Below are 17,097 nucleotides of genomic sequence, written 5' to 3'. Positions count from 1 at the left end.
TGAGGATGTCGAACAAGGTTGCATAACTCTGGTCCTTGACGTCCTCTGTTCAGTTAATCCGCTGACTGTAGAGTTGACAACATGCTCTCCCATGGAAGCAGCAGGGGTTAGGTTATTGTAACAGTCCATAATAAGAACTGTATGTTTATGCCTGCAGCGTCTATGGTTGGGGACCAAAAGATGAGCCTGAACCTCCATCCAATAAGACGTGAGTGCCATTAGAGATCCACGTTTTGAATTATAAGCCATTATTGTTATAAACGTTTTACCACTAACTCACAACGTACTGTGTAATATGTTATCTGAGCAGGGAAGAGATCGGCAAAATGAACACAGAAGTGAGTCAAAATGGGGCCAGTGAAAATGACCAGGCAAGTTTGGATCAATGGTTTCCAATTGCATCCTGCTGAGAATAAATATGTGAAACAGCATGGGTTTACCTTTGAATGTGTTTCTCCAAGGCCTCACTAGATGGCACCCTCAGTCTGTCTAAAGTCAGCATACAAGACGACCTGATGGTAGGCGTCAATTGCCTATGGAAAACTATGGCTTACAGTCAGCATGAGGTCCAGGCTTAATAGAGATTTAACTGGTAATTTCTGTTCTCTCAGAGGTTTGATGGGAAGGCACAAGATCCAGGTAAGAGCTGGGCTTACAAACCACTTTCAAAATGTTCCAATATTCATATTAAGCTAATCATCTTCTGGAATTTATCAAAACATATGAATTAATCCAATGTTTTGAGGTTTTCAGGCCTAAAATGTGAGAAGTAATTTGAAAACATGTTTTTTGTTAGTTTCAGGGCGCAGTTACCTGTTCAACTCTTCCACTGGTGAACGGCGTTGGTTGTAGGGGACGTCCAGTCTTACCATCAACAACCTGCACTGATTTATGTGCAGTTTATACCATCTGTAGCTGAAGAGGATTCATATGATGTTGATTCATATGATGTGGATTCATATGTACGCAATCAGGCATTTTAGCATAATTGTGATTTCAATTACAGGTCGATTTGAAGTTTGTAAGAGTGATATTTTAAAAGGTACTATTTAATACATAATCATGCTGACATGCTGTGTTGGAGGCTATTCCTTAATAACTATTCCTGTGTGTACTCATGTAGTTCAGTATCAACAGTATACCTTATATATATACACAAAAGTATGTGGACACCCCTTTAAATGAGTAGATTTGAAGGGGTGTCCACACCCGTTGCTGATTGGTGTATAAAATCTAGCACACAGCCATGCAATGCCCATAGACAAACATTGGCAGTAACATGGCCTTACAGAAGAGTTAAGTGACTTATAATGTGGCACTGTCATAGGATGCCACCTTTCCAACAACTCAGTTCATCAAATTTCTCCCCTGCTAGAGCTGCCCCAGTCAAGTGTAAGTACTGTTATTGTAAAGTGGAAACATCTAGGAGCAACAACGGCACAGCCGCAAAGTGGTAGACCACACAAGCTCACAGAACAGGACCGCTGAATGCTGAAGCACTTAAAAATCGTCAATCCTCGGTTGCAACACTCATTACTGAGTTCCAAACTGCCTCTGGAAGCAACATCAGCACAATAACTGTTTGTCGGGAGCTTCATGAAATGAGGTTCCATGGCCGAGCAGCTGCACACAAAAGTATAAAATCCCCATGCATTATGCCAAGCGTCGGCTGGATTGGTGTAAAGCCCACCACATTTAAACTCTGGGGCAGTGGAAACCCGTTCTCTGGAGTGACGATTCACTCTTCATTATCTGGCAGTCCGACGGACAAATCTGGGTTTGGCGGATGCCAGAACTCTACCTGCTCCAATGCATAGTGCCAACTGTAAAGATTGGTGGAAGAGGAATAATGATCTGGGGCTGTTTTCATGGTTCGGGCTAGGCCCATTAGTTAAAGTGAAGAGAAATATTCGCTACAGCATACAATGACATTCTAGACGATTCTGTGCTTCCAAATTTGTGGCAACAGTTTGTTTCAGCATGACAATGCCCCCATGCACAAAGCGAGGTTCATACAGAAATTATTTTTTGAGATCGGTGTGGAAGAACTTGACTGGCCAGCACAGAGCGCTGACCTCAACTCCATCAAACACCTTTGGGATGAATTGGAACGCCGACTGTGAGCCAGGCCTAATCGCCCAACATCAGTGCCGAACCTCACTAATGGCTCATGGCTGAATGGAAGCAAGTCCCCACAGCAATGTTTCAACATCTAGTGGAATGCCGTCCCAGAAGAGTGGAGGCTGTTATAGCAGCAAAGGAGGGGACCAACTCCATATTAACGCCCATGATTTATAAACAACATTTTATTTTGGTCATGTAGTGTACGTTGTTTTGTCTGACTTGTGGAATAACAGTTTGTTTTGGTTTTATTACACCAACAGCTCTAACCTGATTTGAATGAAATTCTGTTGTGTTCTATGAAAAACATGTCCATTAGTATGTGAAAATTACCTAAACAATGTGTAGGAAAACACAAGAGCAAGTAAATCAGGTGATCTTTATTTTTATTTAAATTAAATCATTATATAAGACTTTCAAAGCATTTTAATATTGACCAAAAAACTAACCTTTTCCCAATTAGATTTTGTCTTTCCTCAATCACTATTTATCATTAAGATGGTGTGAGAAAAATGGAAGAAAAATGTAGGCATACAGTCGGTCAAACAGTACTGATAAAAGCATATCTATGAATCGGCTGTAAACTTAAGTGAAGGCACAAACATACTGCAAAAGACATGGAATTGGTATTATAAAAAATAATGTTAGGTACATACAGTTAAAAATTTTGCCATTCCTCCCCTGGTTGTGAAGGTTTTTTTGTTTTACTTTTTAATATTTTTATTTAGATTTTGTAAAAGGAATGTTAAGATATTCTGTGCAGATTACAGAGCTAATATATTTGCCATCTCGAGACATGCAGGAAAAATATGCGGTTTGGCTATGAATGAGGAACATATGTAAACGTGATAAAAAAGCACTTCCTTTTTCCATTCATAATCTTTATCCATGCATGTTCTTTTACAAAATAAGCTTTATGCAATTAAAAGTTTAATAGAATTTGCACTGCACATCAGATTTTCTAAAGTAAAATGAACGCAGTTATATAAAAACCTTTTCCAATGCCTCTAATAATTGAAAATAAACTAAGAAAAAAAAAACAATAACAAATGTTTGATTTGTGGTCTTAGGCCAAAGAGTTAATACGAGCAACTGGATCAGCAATTGTTGAAATTCTGCAATGCGCTCCGAGTTCTCAGTCTCTTAGGTGCCTTTAAAAAAAGCAGAGCAAAGCAGAAATCGTGGTTGGCCAGTGCATTCCTTCACAACGTTTTTCTTCCAAACTTCCTTATAGTCAGAGCTGTTCAAGTAATCGGAGGGAACACAGAGAGAGGGAGAGGTTAATGCATCCAAAGTTAACCTTGAAGTTTTATTCAAAACACATTAACTAGCTGATTTCTGTGCATTTATGAACAGATCCCAGTGTGTGCTCTATTGTACATATGTAAAAGCTGACCTTGATTATTCCTCAGGCTCTAGAAGAGACCACAGTCCTTCAGGTTGTTCTTGATGATGACGTCGGTGACGGCGTCAAAGACAAACTGAACGTTCTTGGTGTCGGTGGCTTGGGTGAAGTGGCTGTAGATCTCCTTGGTGTCCTTCTTCTTGTTCAGGTCCTCAAACTTGGTCTGGATGTAGGCCTGCGCCTCCTCAAATTTGTTGGGACCTGGGCATAGGAGAGGAGGTTAAGAGGATTGTTGTGTCCATAGAATTAGAATGGTTGTGCTACTGAGTCTGTAGGCGTCAGGAGAAAACTAGTATCAGGTGGAGAAGGTGATCTTCTCTACTGATGGGATTCATGGGGTTGTTGAGCTACACATCTTGCCACTAGACTCATTTTACTGGTAAAAACGACACCTCCAAGCCTGACATGAGACTTTCAGCGTAAAGCACTGCCAACTACAAGAGAACATGGAACATTCAGGGGATTCCAAGTTGTGTTGTGGTCTTACCAGAGTACTCTGGGAAGCAGATGGTCAGGGGGCTGTGGGTGATCTTCTCCTCAAACAGATCCTTCTTGTTGAGGAACAGGATGATGGAGGTCTCTGTGAACCACTTGTTGTTGCAGATGGAGTCAAACAGCTTCATGCTCTCGTGCATACGGTTCTAAAAGGGAGAAGGAGAGAATGAAAACAGAACGTTATTTCATTCCAGTTGATCAAGACAACTCAAAATGAATGTGAGGTCATTTCCTTTAGAAATAAAACTGCATTAAAAGGGATAAGAGAGATCCAGTCAGTGGTACTTAAAGCAGTCTCCTGCCTCCTCACCATCTCCTCATCCTCAGCCAGCACCAGATCGTAGGCACTCATGGCCACACAGAAGATGATGGCTGTGACTCCCTCAAAGCAGTGGATCCACTTCTTCCTCTCGGAACGCTGACCACCCACGTCAAACATTCTGTAGGGACACAAGCAGCCAGTGAGGGACACCCTTTTACTGCTGTTTACTAGTGGTACTGTACTGTATGCCCAGCCCCAACTCCCAGAACAACCTCTAGTCTAACCCTGTATCTCATTTGATGTGTGCAGATTGTGAAGAAGTGGATAGGTGTAAACAATATGGTGCTGGCTCCACAGATTCATGGGCTTAGGGGATTTCCCCAATGTGTTTTTACACCTATCCACTCTATTGGGTCTGGAAACAGAGGTTTTCTAAAGGGCCATTCATGTCCTCTGTATTGGGATCCATAATTACACCAATGAGAGGGAAGCACCATGATGATGTGACATTCCTGGAGGAGCCCCCACATTCCATTAAACCAGGCTTGGCCCAGAGAAGGGAGGCCTGAGGGTCTCTCTGTACTCATAGCACCTTTTGTACAGTGCAGTTTCCGTGGTTACAGGGCAGATGGGGCTGAGGGAGCGGATCTGGGTTTGTTTGTTTGTTTGTTGCCACGATGGATCTCCGCATGACTTCTTCATGAGGACATAGCAAACCGACCAGGCCCATGGGCGAAATGAGAAGACGCCCGCTGTGGAAGTGCCAGTCTCGGCTGTGGTGCCCGTTTAATCATCACCACAAGGGAGGTTGCGTTTGAAAACAGAGAATAGGAGGAAATGTAGAGACAGTGGCATGGAAGTCTTGTTTGGCAGATACCGGACAGACTGTCAGATTATTTTTTGTACTGTCAGCCCTGCTAGAATTCTGCTGATATTTGGGTGAATTTCATATGTAATGGAATGCTGCTATGCTATGTGTTAGTAGGCTGTGTAAGCCTGCCAACACATAGGGCTGTAATGAGTGGTGCTCACCTCCACAGGGCTCTTATCAGCTCTAATATCACTCAGTGTAGCCTGATTCCATCAGCCCAGCTAAACCCTAGCTATCACTGCTGCAGGGCATGCTATTTGTGTGGGGTTGTTGGTGGTGTACAAATAGATGTCTATGTATGTAGACTATTCCCACATTCAAATGAACATGGATTTCGGAAGCCACTGCACACATAAACCAGCCTGCAAACAGCCATGTAACCGGCCAGTCCATCGGTTTTTCACACAACGTCCCCACCACACACACAAACTGACACACACAGAGAACCAGACCAGATCGGTCAGCTGGAAATGGCCTTTTCAAAGTAACAACCAGACAAGATGGTGCCTTGGAGTGAAGAACAAAGACAGAGGAAAGAAACAGAGGTTCCTTTGCGTTTGGGCAGCGGTGCGGGCAGCGGGTTCAAAATGAACCAGATCCTGAAGCTAACTTATGAGGCAGGATCAGGTTACCCATCTCACATTCACTATCAACAAACAGAAACTAAAACCCCTGCTTTCTGCTAGAACAATACATATCAGAATATGAAGGAGGAACCTTTGATTCACAATAGGGAACTGGTGCACTGACACACAAGCGCACACACACCAGGGAAGTCAGTGGTCCACTCACTTAAAGTGTAGGTCTTTGAAGGTGAAGTGTGTCTCCACAATGCCAGTGGTCTTCACTCTGGTCCGCAGCACGTCCTGCTGTGTGGGGATGTAGTCTGCTTTGGCTATCCTCTCCAGGTCATTCAGGTAGCTGACAGGGAGAACACACACGGGTCAGAATACAGACACAGCTGTCAGATTAAAAACTAGGTGGACTTTCACCAAGTCTAGGGTCACAGGATTTCAGGCATCTAACGCTACACCACTGGTTTGACCACATTATTAAATGGCACTGGTGCAATCTGTTTATTTAACCCCCATCAATATGAACTCATCACTTAACAAGTACACACAAAGTAGATAAAGACCCATCATCATAAGTCTGAAGTGCCCTCTCAATGTTAGATACAATCCGCATCAGAACTGAAATCTGCCAGGAGACTCCGACAGACTGACTCTTAACCCATTTACACACATACAGATGACAGTGGTATTAGATCATTGGGAAACCATCTGATCCGCCTGTTGAGAGGGAAAACTATTGTGTCAGACCACTGTCCAGCCTGGTCTCAGACCATTTTGGTATTTTATTAGGATCCCCATTAGCTGTTGCAAAAGCAGAAGCTACTTTCCTGGGGTCCACACAACACATGAAACATAATACAGTACATCAAGACAAGAACAGCTACGTACAGACAAGAACAGAACTACGTACATTTTTTAAAAAGGCCTACAGACAAAAACTATCTAGGTCAAATAAGGGAGAGGCGTTGCGCCACGAGCGTTGCTTTATCTGTTTTTTGAAACCAGACTTGCTTTTTATTTGAGCAATATGACATGGAAGGAAGTTCCATGCAATAAGGGCTCTATATAATACTGTATTCTTGCTTTAATTTGTTCTGGATTTGGTGACTGAATAGACCCCTGGTGGCATGTCTGCTGGGATAAGTCTATGTCAGAGCTGTGTGTAAGTTGACTACTGAATGCAAACAATTTGGGATTTAACACATTTTAAGAAACAAGTGATGCAGTCAGTCTCTCCTCAACTCTTAGCCAAGAGAGACTGGCATGCATAGTATTTATATCAGCCCTCTGATTACAATTAAGAGCAAAACGTGCCACTCAATTCTGGGCCATCTGCAGCTTAACTAGGTATTTTCTTGCATCACTGGACCACACGACTGGACAATAATCAAGATTAGACAAAACTAGAGCCAGCAGAAGTTGCTTTTTGGAGTGTGGTGTCAAAAAAGCAGAGAAACTCTATTACGTCCAGACCTCATTGTAAAAAAAAAAATCTATGCATTTGTAGGTAACTAGCTAACACTGGAGGGTGAAAGGATAGCAGCGCCAACTGTCAAAGAAGGGAGAGTAGGCTATTCTGGATAGTATAGTTCCAGTCCCTAGAAGTGAGGACAGAGATAATAGTAACATAATATTCAGTGCTGTCTAATTTAAGCAATGAAGTCTGTTTCTTGTGATGTTTTCTGTCCTCAGAGAGCTGCTAAAGCCTGTCTGCAGATGAAGAGGTCACAATGAAGAGCAGTGGTTCTCAGACCTGGTCCTGGGGACTCAAAGGGGTGCACATTTTTGTTTTATCCTTAGCACTAATGTACACAGCTGATTGAAATGACCAACTCTTCATCAAGCTTCAAGTGGTTTTTATGTATTCATTTGTGATGCTATCCTTGTTATGATCCTGCTGTTGTACATGCACGTGTGTGCACAAGCATCTATCTCAATGTTACCATGATTTGCTATAAGAGATATCCTTTAGTAATCCACAATGACCCGATGAAGTAAAAGTCTAACAATGACATCTTCCATATTCCAACAGATACCTTACAACTGGAGATTCCATTAAAACGATTGCTTACAGCTACAGTGCAGAGCACTGCACGGTTGGGTGACCAGGGCCATCTGGGACTGCCTCATGGGGGAATTCAGGCGTGTGTGAAGGCTACCTGTTTCCTGCATAACTTCATGAGGATGGACACGAGGACCAGAAGGGGATCTGCAGCTCGCCGCCGTGTGCCAGAGGAGAGGTCTGCTCTCTGCAGGATGTTTCAAGGATGGGATCCAACAACGCAGCAAGGGAGGCAATCCGTGTGCGGGAGATCTTCACCTCCTACTTCTTTGAAGAGGGTGCTGTTCCCTGGCAACACCATAGACTACACTATGCACAACCAAAGGCTCTTTTAAGAGCCATCCACATAGCTAAGTAAATGGAAGAATACTCTTATAGCAATGTCAACTGCAGTTATTCAATTCCCAGTTTATCTCCCTAGGATTTTTACTTCTCAGGTAAGGGCTCGGTTTAGGTAAGGGTGATGATGTCTGTACAAAAACAAAGTGTCACCCATATATATTTTTTGGGGAACAATTAGACACCCTATAACCCACACATACACACTTGTTTATCAAATTGGACTGATGATTGTGTTGTGCAGTAAGCAGGCTCAGGTGTGTAACTGTTTCCTTCCACCTTCAAAGAATAGGCAAGAGGACCAACCATAGAGAATAGTAAGACACTTCATTATTTATATAACTACCCTATATTGTTTGTCCTCGTGTGTCTGTGCATGTTTTTCAGCATAAAGTACTCTGCAGCCACTTAGTGTGGACACCAGGTGAGGCCACACACACACTCCTGCTGAACTCTCTTTAACTACCTTATTTTCTCAATATCAGTCTCTCTCCTTCACTTCACAGCCTTCTCCCCCCTTCTCCCTAAATCCTCTAGGTTATGTCAGCTGTGTCGGTAAACCCCTCCCGCATCTGAACTGTCCACATAGAGGGCACAGCATGATCAGAGGTGAGACTTGGTCGGGTCAACAGGAAGTATTATTAAAGATATGCTTTACATTGAAGTACAGATAGAGATGTAGTAGTCCCAGAGTTAATGATCCAAGGTCAGTTTTGTATTACACCACCTGATGGTTATAACGACAACGTTATAATAAAAAACAAAACAACGCTTAATCATGCTCTCATTCCCTCTCTCTCTCATCTGCAGGTATGTTTTGATGTGAAAGAGGAAGCCAACCTCCAGTCCCGTCATCGCCACCTCACCCGCTCATAACCTTCGAGCCAACTGGGGCCCCAAAGCTGGTTAGGAGACACCGCTAGAGACACTATGTCATTGTGATGACCTGAGTAGCACTGTAATTCATTAAATCAAATGCAGACTTCCCTGCTACTCTGTTCTTACCTCTTTCCCTTTCTGTCTTTTACACACACACACACACACACACACACACACACACCTCCCCAAATTGAACTTGTATTTATAATGCAGGTACTATGTATTTATAACACTTAGATAATGAACATTCAATAACGCATTTCACATTCTCCACTTGATTTGGATCACATTCTCTACCGATTGAAATTAAGTCTCATTTGATGAAATACCTATCCTGTGTCCTCAGATCAGTGCTGATGAAGGAAATTAGATATTGAGATGAACCTGTTTGAGTATTTACATAATGTATAGGAAGTGTAGTGTACTGTATTTTTCAAATTATGTTTCTGTATACAGTGCATTCGGAAAGTATTCAGACCACTTGATCAAAAGGCGCCTAAAGGACTGACCATTTATTTATTTTACCTTTATGTAACTAGGCAGGTCAGTGAAGAACAAATTCTTATTTTCAATGACGGCCTAGGAACAGTGGGTTAACTGCCTTGTTCAGGGGCAGAACGACAGATTTTTACCTTGTCAGCTCAGGGATTCGATCTTGCAACCTTTCGGTTACCAGTCCAACGCTCTAACCTCTAGGCTACCTGCCGCCCCATGAGAAATAAGATTCTCTGATCTGACGAAACCAGGTTTGAACGATTTGGCCTGAATGCCAAGAGTCACGTCTGGAGGAAACCTGGCACCATCCCTACGGTGGAGCAAGTGGGGATATTTTTTCACTGGCAGGGACTGGGAACCTAGTCAGGATCGAGGAAAAGGTGAACGGAGCAAAGTAGAAAGATCCTTGATGAAAACCTGTTCCAGAGCGCTCAGGACCTGACTGGGACGAAGGTTCACCTTCCAACAGGACAACGACCCTAAGCACACAGCCAAGACAACGCAGGAGTGGCTTCGGGACAAGTCTCTGAATGTCCTTGAGTGGCCCAGCCAGAGCCCTGACTTGAACCCAATCTAACATCTGTGGAGAGACCTGAAAATAGCTGTGCAGCGACGCTCCCCATCCAACCTGACAGCGCTTGAGAGGATCTGCAGAGAAGAATGGGAGAAACTCCCCAAATATAGATGTGGCAAGCTTGTAGCGTCATACCCAAGAAGACTCAAGGCTGTAATCGCTGCCAAAGGTGCTTCAAAGTGTCTGAATAATTATATACATTTGATATTTCTGTTTTCTAAAAACCTGTTTTTGCTTTGTCATTATGGGGTATAGTGTATAGATTGATGAGGGAAAAAAAACTTTAAATCAATTTTAGGATAAGGCTGTAACGTCGTGGAAAAATGTGGAAAAAGTTAAGGGGTCTGAATACTTTAAAGTACTGTATATATGACTTGCATCCTTGCCACAATAAAGTTATATTATATTCTACTCAATCCATAGGCTTCATTGATGCCATTCAGACTGTTTTGAAGTCAATACAACCGGCTATGATAGCTGGAGGTTCTGAACTAATATTGATACCAAAACGTTTTAGGGTCCATACACAGATCGGCTACATAGCTAGCTACACATCCATAGGCATACAGTTATTTTTATCCTTCACTATACAATAAGCAAGAAAATAGTTAGCTCACTACCCTACTTCAGCTGCATTGCATGGCAAATATTAGCAAGTCTAGCTTACAAAATTGTACATTCAATTTGCAGTAAATGCTTTAGGTAGCTAGATTCTTTACATCCACCATTACTCAAGATGACAGCCTGGTTTGCTAGTTCTCAGAAGTACCTAAAACAAACACAAATTACAATTTCATCCTCATGTCACAACACCCATAAAGCTAGCTAGCTGACTAATGTTAGCTAGCTTGCTAAATAGTGATTTTTGTAAATTAACTTCATGACAAAAAATATGCATAATCGTCTGTCTCTACATTAACTAACATTCCTCTCAACTGTACATTTTTCGCATGATTCGTTCTGACGTTATAATTACTTACATTTACTTCCATCCTAGTATTTTTGTCAGCCATCTTTTCTGAAGGTCTCCAGCGTTGGGTCACATAGCGTCAAACTCTTAATAGGAACCACTCGATATGATTGGTCATCGCCCAGCGGTCGCCGCAGGTGATTTGCATGAAGTTGGGAAATGTTTAACTTTCTCACCACCTCCCATGCCACGTTCGTGCCGCCCAACGGCCCCCCGCCCACTCTGCTTCTCACCGTTTTCCTTCCATTGAAAATGAAAGGTAAGCGGTGTTTCAGTAATGTACACGGTTGTCAAAAATATATATAGTAAAGTACATATACCCCAAAAAACTACTTAAGTAAAAATACTTTAATGTACTACTTAAGTACTTTACACAACTGTTCGCATTCGCTGCCTGTAATCCTGCCTACGCCAAGTCTGTGCATATATTAAAGTGTTCTCCACACACACACTTCTTCCTTCATCACAAACCACTGTCTCTGATTAGAGTTCTCCAAACCGCATGTCCCACAGAGAAAGGCCTCCTCAGTTGTCTGCAATTCACATATTGAAACATTACTTGATTTGAGATTTTGATGACTAGTATCCAGAGCTTAATTGAATCCTGTGGGTTTACAAACCCTCCACCTCCACGCACTGGTTAAACATGTGTGGTTATCAGCTATATACTTAGATTAATTTGCTCTGGGATTTGACCTTTGGAGAGCAGGTGAGTTACAGTAGTGGAGATGTAGAGCTGATTCTAGCCTGCTGAGAGGTGTAGCTGAGAGCTGATAGGGCCTCTCCCAGTGCTCTGAGATAGATGACAGTTTGGAGGCTGATATTGTTGGAGCACACAATAAGGATCTCTAAGTACAGCAGTCACAGTGCTCTGGAGAGCCCTGATGAAATAACATAAATCCTCGTCACTGCCACCACCTCCCCAAAATCTCTGGGGCCATCGCAACAAAACGCTTACCAGAAAGCCAGAGCTTTAATAAGAGCAGGGCTAGAGAGAATAAAAAAAAAAATTGTATTCGACTTCGTAATACAAAAGTGGGTGAGATCAATATCGCTCCTGCTCCTCGTTCAATATTTAGTTGGCTGCCAGGCAATCATTTTGTGAAACACCATCCTGTCATGCCTTTTAGAGCCCATTTCCTTGGCGCTACGCAATCTCACCAACAGGCCTTGTGTCTAATGGACTGCCTTGAGAACAAATACAGCACTCTCTGCTGCAGGTGGGAATACATGAACAAGTGGTATTCCAGGCACATGGACGGTGAGTGTAACAGGAATAGGGGATGTATTGTGTTCTCTACATTTCCATATAGACAGAATGAAGGGCCCTGTGTGCCCTGGTGATAAGGGCCTCTCACCTACACCACACGGCAGCAGCACTGAGGAGAGAGCCTTGCAGCATTACTGTGCGTTTTTTCATCATTAGACTATCACCGTAGCACTACATTACACAGACGGAGCATGACCTTGACGCAGGGTCGTTCCACCTCAAACAGCACAAGAGAGAGGATTGACACCCACCATCTCAGATGGTTCTGAAATCATTCCTATAGTTAGTAAGAGATATGATTAGCATTCCTGAAACATTATTTCGTTAGGGGAAGGTTTGGCCGGGGGGCTTTACTTGGCTCATCGCGTTCTAGCGTCTGCTTGTGGCGGGCCGGGCGCCTGCCACAAGCTGACTTCGGTCATCAGTTGAACAGTGTTTCCACCAACACATTGGTGCAGCTGGCGGTTGTTCAGAAGTGCGGTTAGGCGGGTCATGTTTCGGGAAGACGCATGACCCGACCTACGCCTTTCCCGAGCCCGTTGGGGAGTTGCAGCGATGAGACAAGACCGTAATTGGGTCGCAAAATATTTTTTTTAAGGGAATAAATCACAGACAAAGGATCCATTTCCTGGACACAGATTAAGTGTAAAAGAACTGATTTGCTTTCATGGAGGACTGGCTTGAATTGTGAGGATGACGACAATTTATTTTCATCATAACCCAAACCTATTGGCTTTCTACCCAAAGTTGCAAAGAAAATGTTGGTGATCTATTCAATAAAAACAAGAGACCAGCAAAATGAATAAAAGAGTGTCAGCGGCATCTAGCGGTCAGAACCTGGTATTTTCACACTACTTCATGGTTAATAATGCAAACAACTTCAATGACCTAATTTCTCTGAACAGGGAATACATTACATAGTATGGAGAAGCAATACACCAAGCCGCAGCCTCATACTACTTAAAGAACTGTTACTGTATACTGGTTGTTGGGGTGGGATTGTCATGGGGTGTGGAGGTCTATTGGGTGGCTTTGATATTTTTGGGAGATTCCTCATATCTTACTCAATGGTGTTAGCAGTTGATGTTACTCTTCAATAACAGACCCCAAAGCAAAGCAGGGAGATAGGTTTATTCAAAGAGGACAAATCATAGACGATATACTGAGAGGTAGATGTTCATTCTCCCATGTCCTCAGTGATTCTCTCCACAGAGCAAAGGGACAGGATGTAGTTCTATAACCCAGCCCTAGCCAGGGTACTGTGCAGGGGACTAGACAAGTGCTAAAAAAAAAATGATCACATTACAGTTAAGGTACATACCGTTCTCTGTTACCTGCTCTCTAAACAAGCATGAGTCATCAGTTTCTAAACATGTTGGTTCTTTCTTTACTTCCATCATCAAAGTGGATTGATCCAATCTATTATCTCAGGAACTGGTCCTCTCTTCAGAAATTGATTCGAGGGAAATTAGGCATGGGAAAATTCCTGGAAGTTCAGAGCTGTGCTAACCCCCATTTGAAAAGCAATTGGTTTCTCAACGAAGCGACAACACGTTGCGCACGCTGCCTTGATCTTTTAATCCCCTTATGTGATATCGATGGGAGACTGAGGGAGGGATGGAAGGGGGGAGTTAGGGGGGAGTTAGGGGGTCACTGTGCTGTGAAGCCATCAGTATCAGAACCTGCAGATTTACTGTGTTGCTTCTCCAAAACTCTTTGCCCTCAGATTCAGAAGGTAAATCCAGTAATACCACAGTTCAGCCTATTTAAACACACCTCAAAAAGGTGTGCGATCAAGGATAGAAAGAGACCCAGCAGTGACAGGGAGATGAGGCCAATGACAAAGTAGACTGTGAGCCTGGCACAGGTACGTAGCCAAGTGAGCAGAGTGGTGGTGGTCGTTACTCACTAGGCAGCAGAGTCGTTGAGCTGGTACTCGCGGGCGCGGGTGAAGCAGCCCTGCACCCCTCCGTCGGCCCACAGCCGGTGCATGGCATTGGACAGGTCATCTGGCAGGATGCCCTGCTCCTCAGCAGCCCCCGACAGGGCAAACAGCTGGCGGGCATCGTCCTGGAGGGGGGGGGGGGGGGGAGACACAGGGTTAGAAATGAGTCAGACCCAGTGGAACAGACTCTCTGACATCTTATCTAGTCAACGTTAATAAACATGGCAGTGGTAACGCAGACAGTTGATCTTCTGTTAACTTTAAGATGCTTTGGGAAACCGGGTCCAGGTCTTACAAGGTCAATTAGACTGAAGGAGACAAATCAGACAGTCTGAACTACAAACTGAAGAACCATTAAACACAGTAATCATCCAATTTCACTGGAGAGACTGTCCTCTCTGACTTATAGCTCTCTGTGCGCGCACACACACACACACACACACACACACGTTCTAACCAGCCATAAAGAGTAGACACAGGGCTGATTTACACACACAATGGGGTGGAGGGTTTTCCCCTAGCATTGGCCGACGCTGACGCATGCACAAACACACGTAAAAACACGCTCTCACACACACACACACACACACACACACACACACACACACACAGAGAGCATGAAAAGGGCTGATTACACAGCTCCCACATCAGTTTAGCGCACCGCCCACACACCCCTCTTGACCCTCCCTCTGTGCCTCGATGCTTTCCAGGGAATACTCCGGCCTCCTGAAGCCGTTTGACTGGGAAGAGGTGCGTGCGCCTGAGCTCCATACAACTGGTTAACCTGTCTGCCCAGTCTGACCCAGTCCAGCCCTCCGCCAGCCACAGGACTGGTTAATAAGTGAAGGGAGTGATCAGAAGAGGAATCCAAACAACTCCTCACACCAGGTGATCTCTAGGCCTCTCTACAGTGGGCCACAGGAAATGGAATGTGACCTTGAGTGAGTGTATTGTAATTTAAGTAGGTGATAGAGGAGTTTTATGGGGACTGAAGGACAATGTACAATAGTGTGTCAAAAGTATGACATTTGATCCCACTTCCTCCCTTCGAGGGCCCAAGGTGTGCACAGTGAGAGAAAAAAATAAAGTGGTTTTTTCTGCTTATTCCCTCTGGATTACATCATTCCTACAGCAGGGATTTCTGTAAACCTGGGGAAAGTTACTGTAATTTCGGGAACACTAAGTGGGTAAAATCAAAACTAAGGCAGATATGGGTTGTTACGTTAAGTCAACGACTTTTAACAGGCAATCTAAAGAACATGTAGTAAACCAAACTATCAGGCCGAGAGATTAAGACACCATTACATTTTAAATAGCACTCCCTCTTACAGATTCCCCTGAAGAGCTGCTTTGTCGAGGAAGTTAGCATGGCAGAGTTAGCCGCTGCAGCAGTAAATACAGCTGATATAAAAGTACACTGCAGTGGGGGACTAGCGAGAGAGCCCTGTCCCCTCCAGCACTACACACTCACATGGAGCAGGAATAGATGAGCAAGCTGTAGTGTGTGGTGTGTGTGTGTGTGTGTGTGTGTGTGTGTGTGTGGTGTGTGTGTGTGTGTGTGTGTGTGTGCATACAGATGGGTCTGAGACAGGAAATAAGCCTACAGCCCATTCCTACTCCATTTCAGTGTGGTGCTGCACATTGGTAGTGAATGAGATGTGTTACCCCATACAATGTAAAGCGCTTTATCAACCACCATCTTCAAAGACAGAGCAACTATTCACCTAAATGAGAGGAGATAAAAAAGGTATGGCAAAAGAGTCTAACACTTACTATGATAAATCCAAATCTAATCCTTCACAAAGCAATCTTAAGCAACGTCCCTCAGTCCAGATACTGGAACAGTTCTAGCTACGAGAGGGAGCACTTCCTCTACAAGCGTCATTCATCCAAATACATGGCTCTGCTTGGAGAACAGCGTAATCCACAAAGCTCATTGTACAAGAATATTTACATCATCATTCTCAGATTATTGCAAAGTGTGATTTCCCAGTAAGGTTATTTTTAAATCTGGCAAGTTGATTGCATTCAAGAGATGTAAATCTATAATTCTTTAAATGACAATATAATATTTTACCAATGTTTTCTAATTTTAATTATTTAATTTGTGGTGCTGACTTGACTGCCGGTTATTGGAGGGAAACGATTTCCTCAACATCAATGCCATAGTAAAACGCTGTTTTTGGATATAAATATGAACTTGATAGAACTAAAAATGCATGCATTGTCTAACATAATGTCCTAGGAGTGTCATCTGATGGAGATTGTAAAAGGTTAGTGCATCATTTTAGCTGGTTTTATGGTTTTGGTGACGCCCGTCTTTGAATTGACAAAACATTACACACAGCTATTGTTAATGTACTCTCCTAACATAATCTAACTTTATGCTTTCGCCGTAAAACCTTTTTGAAATCGGACAACGTGGTTAGATTAAGGAGATGTTTATCTTTCAAAGGGTGTAAGATAGTTGTATGTTTGAAAAATTTGAATTTTGACATTTATTTGGTTTCAAATTTGCCGCTCTTGAAATGCACCTGCTGTTGATAGGGTGCACCACGGGTGGCACGCTAGCGTCCCACATAGCCCCAAGAAGTTAAAACGTTTTTTCCCCCCTCATCAATCTACACACAATACCCCATAATGACAAAGCAAAAACAGGTCTTGGCTGTGTGCTTAGGGTTGTTATCCTGTTGGAAGCGAAACCTGCGCCCCAGTCTAAGGTCCTGAGCGCTCTGGAGCAGGTTTTCATCAAGGATCCTTCTGTACATTGCTCTGTTCGTCGATCCTGACTAGTCTCCTAGTCCCTGCTGCTGAAAATCTGCATATATTGTTGT

The 17,097-nt window shown here is 43.3% G+C and overlaps 1 protein-coding gene across 8 annotated transcripts in view; it reads right to left on the bottom strand.

The window, feature by feature from the left end:
- Positions 1 to 2,486: 2,486 nt before the first annotated feature.
- The window catches only part of gnai2 (guanine nucleotide binding protein (G protein), alpha inhibiting activity polypeptide 2), a 108,493-nt gene continuing 93,882 nt past the window's right edge, over positions 2,487 to 17,097 (bottom strand). For 7 of the 8 annotated variants that reach the window (XM_082958370.1, XM_014132737.3, XM_045690444.2 and 4 more), the window contains 6 exons: positions 14,228 to 14,388; positions 5,947 to 6,075; positions 4,332 to 4,461; positions 4,014 to 4,167; positions 3,518 to 3,727; positions 2,487 to 3,361 (listed from right to left, as the gene is read on the bottom strand). In XM_082958370.1, the coding sequence (XP_082814496.1) occupies positions 3,537 to 3,727; positions 4,014 to 4,167; positions 4,332 to 4,461; positions 5,947 to 6,075; positions 14,228 to 14,388 (765 nt within the window). In that variant the 3' untranslated portion in view covers positions 2,487 to 3,361; positions 3,518 to 3,536. The remainder of the gene's footprint in view (positions 3,362 to 3,517; positions 3,728 to 4,013; positions 4,168 to 4,331; positions 4,462 to 5,946; positions 6,076 to 14,227; positions 14,389 to 17,097) is intronic. The other variant, NM_001142715.1, reaches the window with a different exon arrangement.

This window comes from Salmo salar, chromosome 12, assembly GCF_965601325.2.
Source record: "Salmo salar chromosome 12, fSalSal1, whole genome shotgun sequence".
Lineage (NCBI taxonomy): Eukaryota > Metazoa > Chordata > Actinopteri > Salmoniformes > Salmonidae > Salmo > Salmo salar.
The sequence above is the reverse complement of the archived record's forward strand: the minus strand, read 5'-3'. Positions and strand labels throughout refer to the sequence as shown.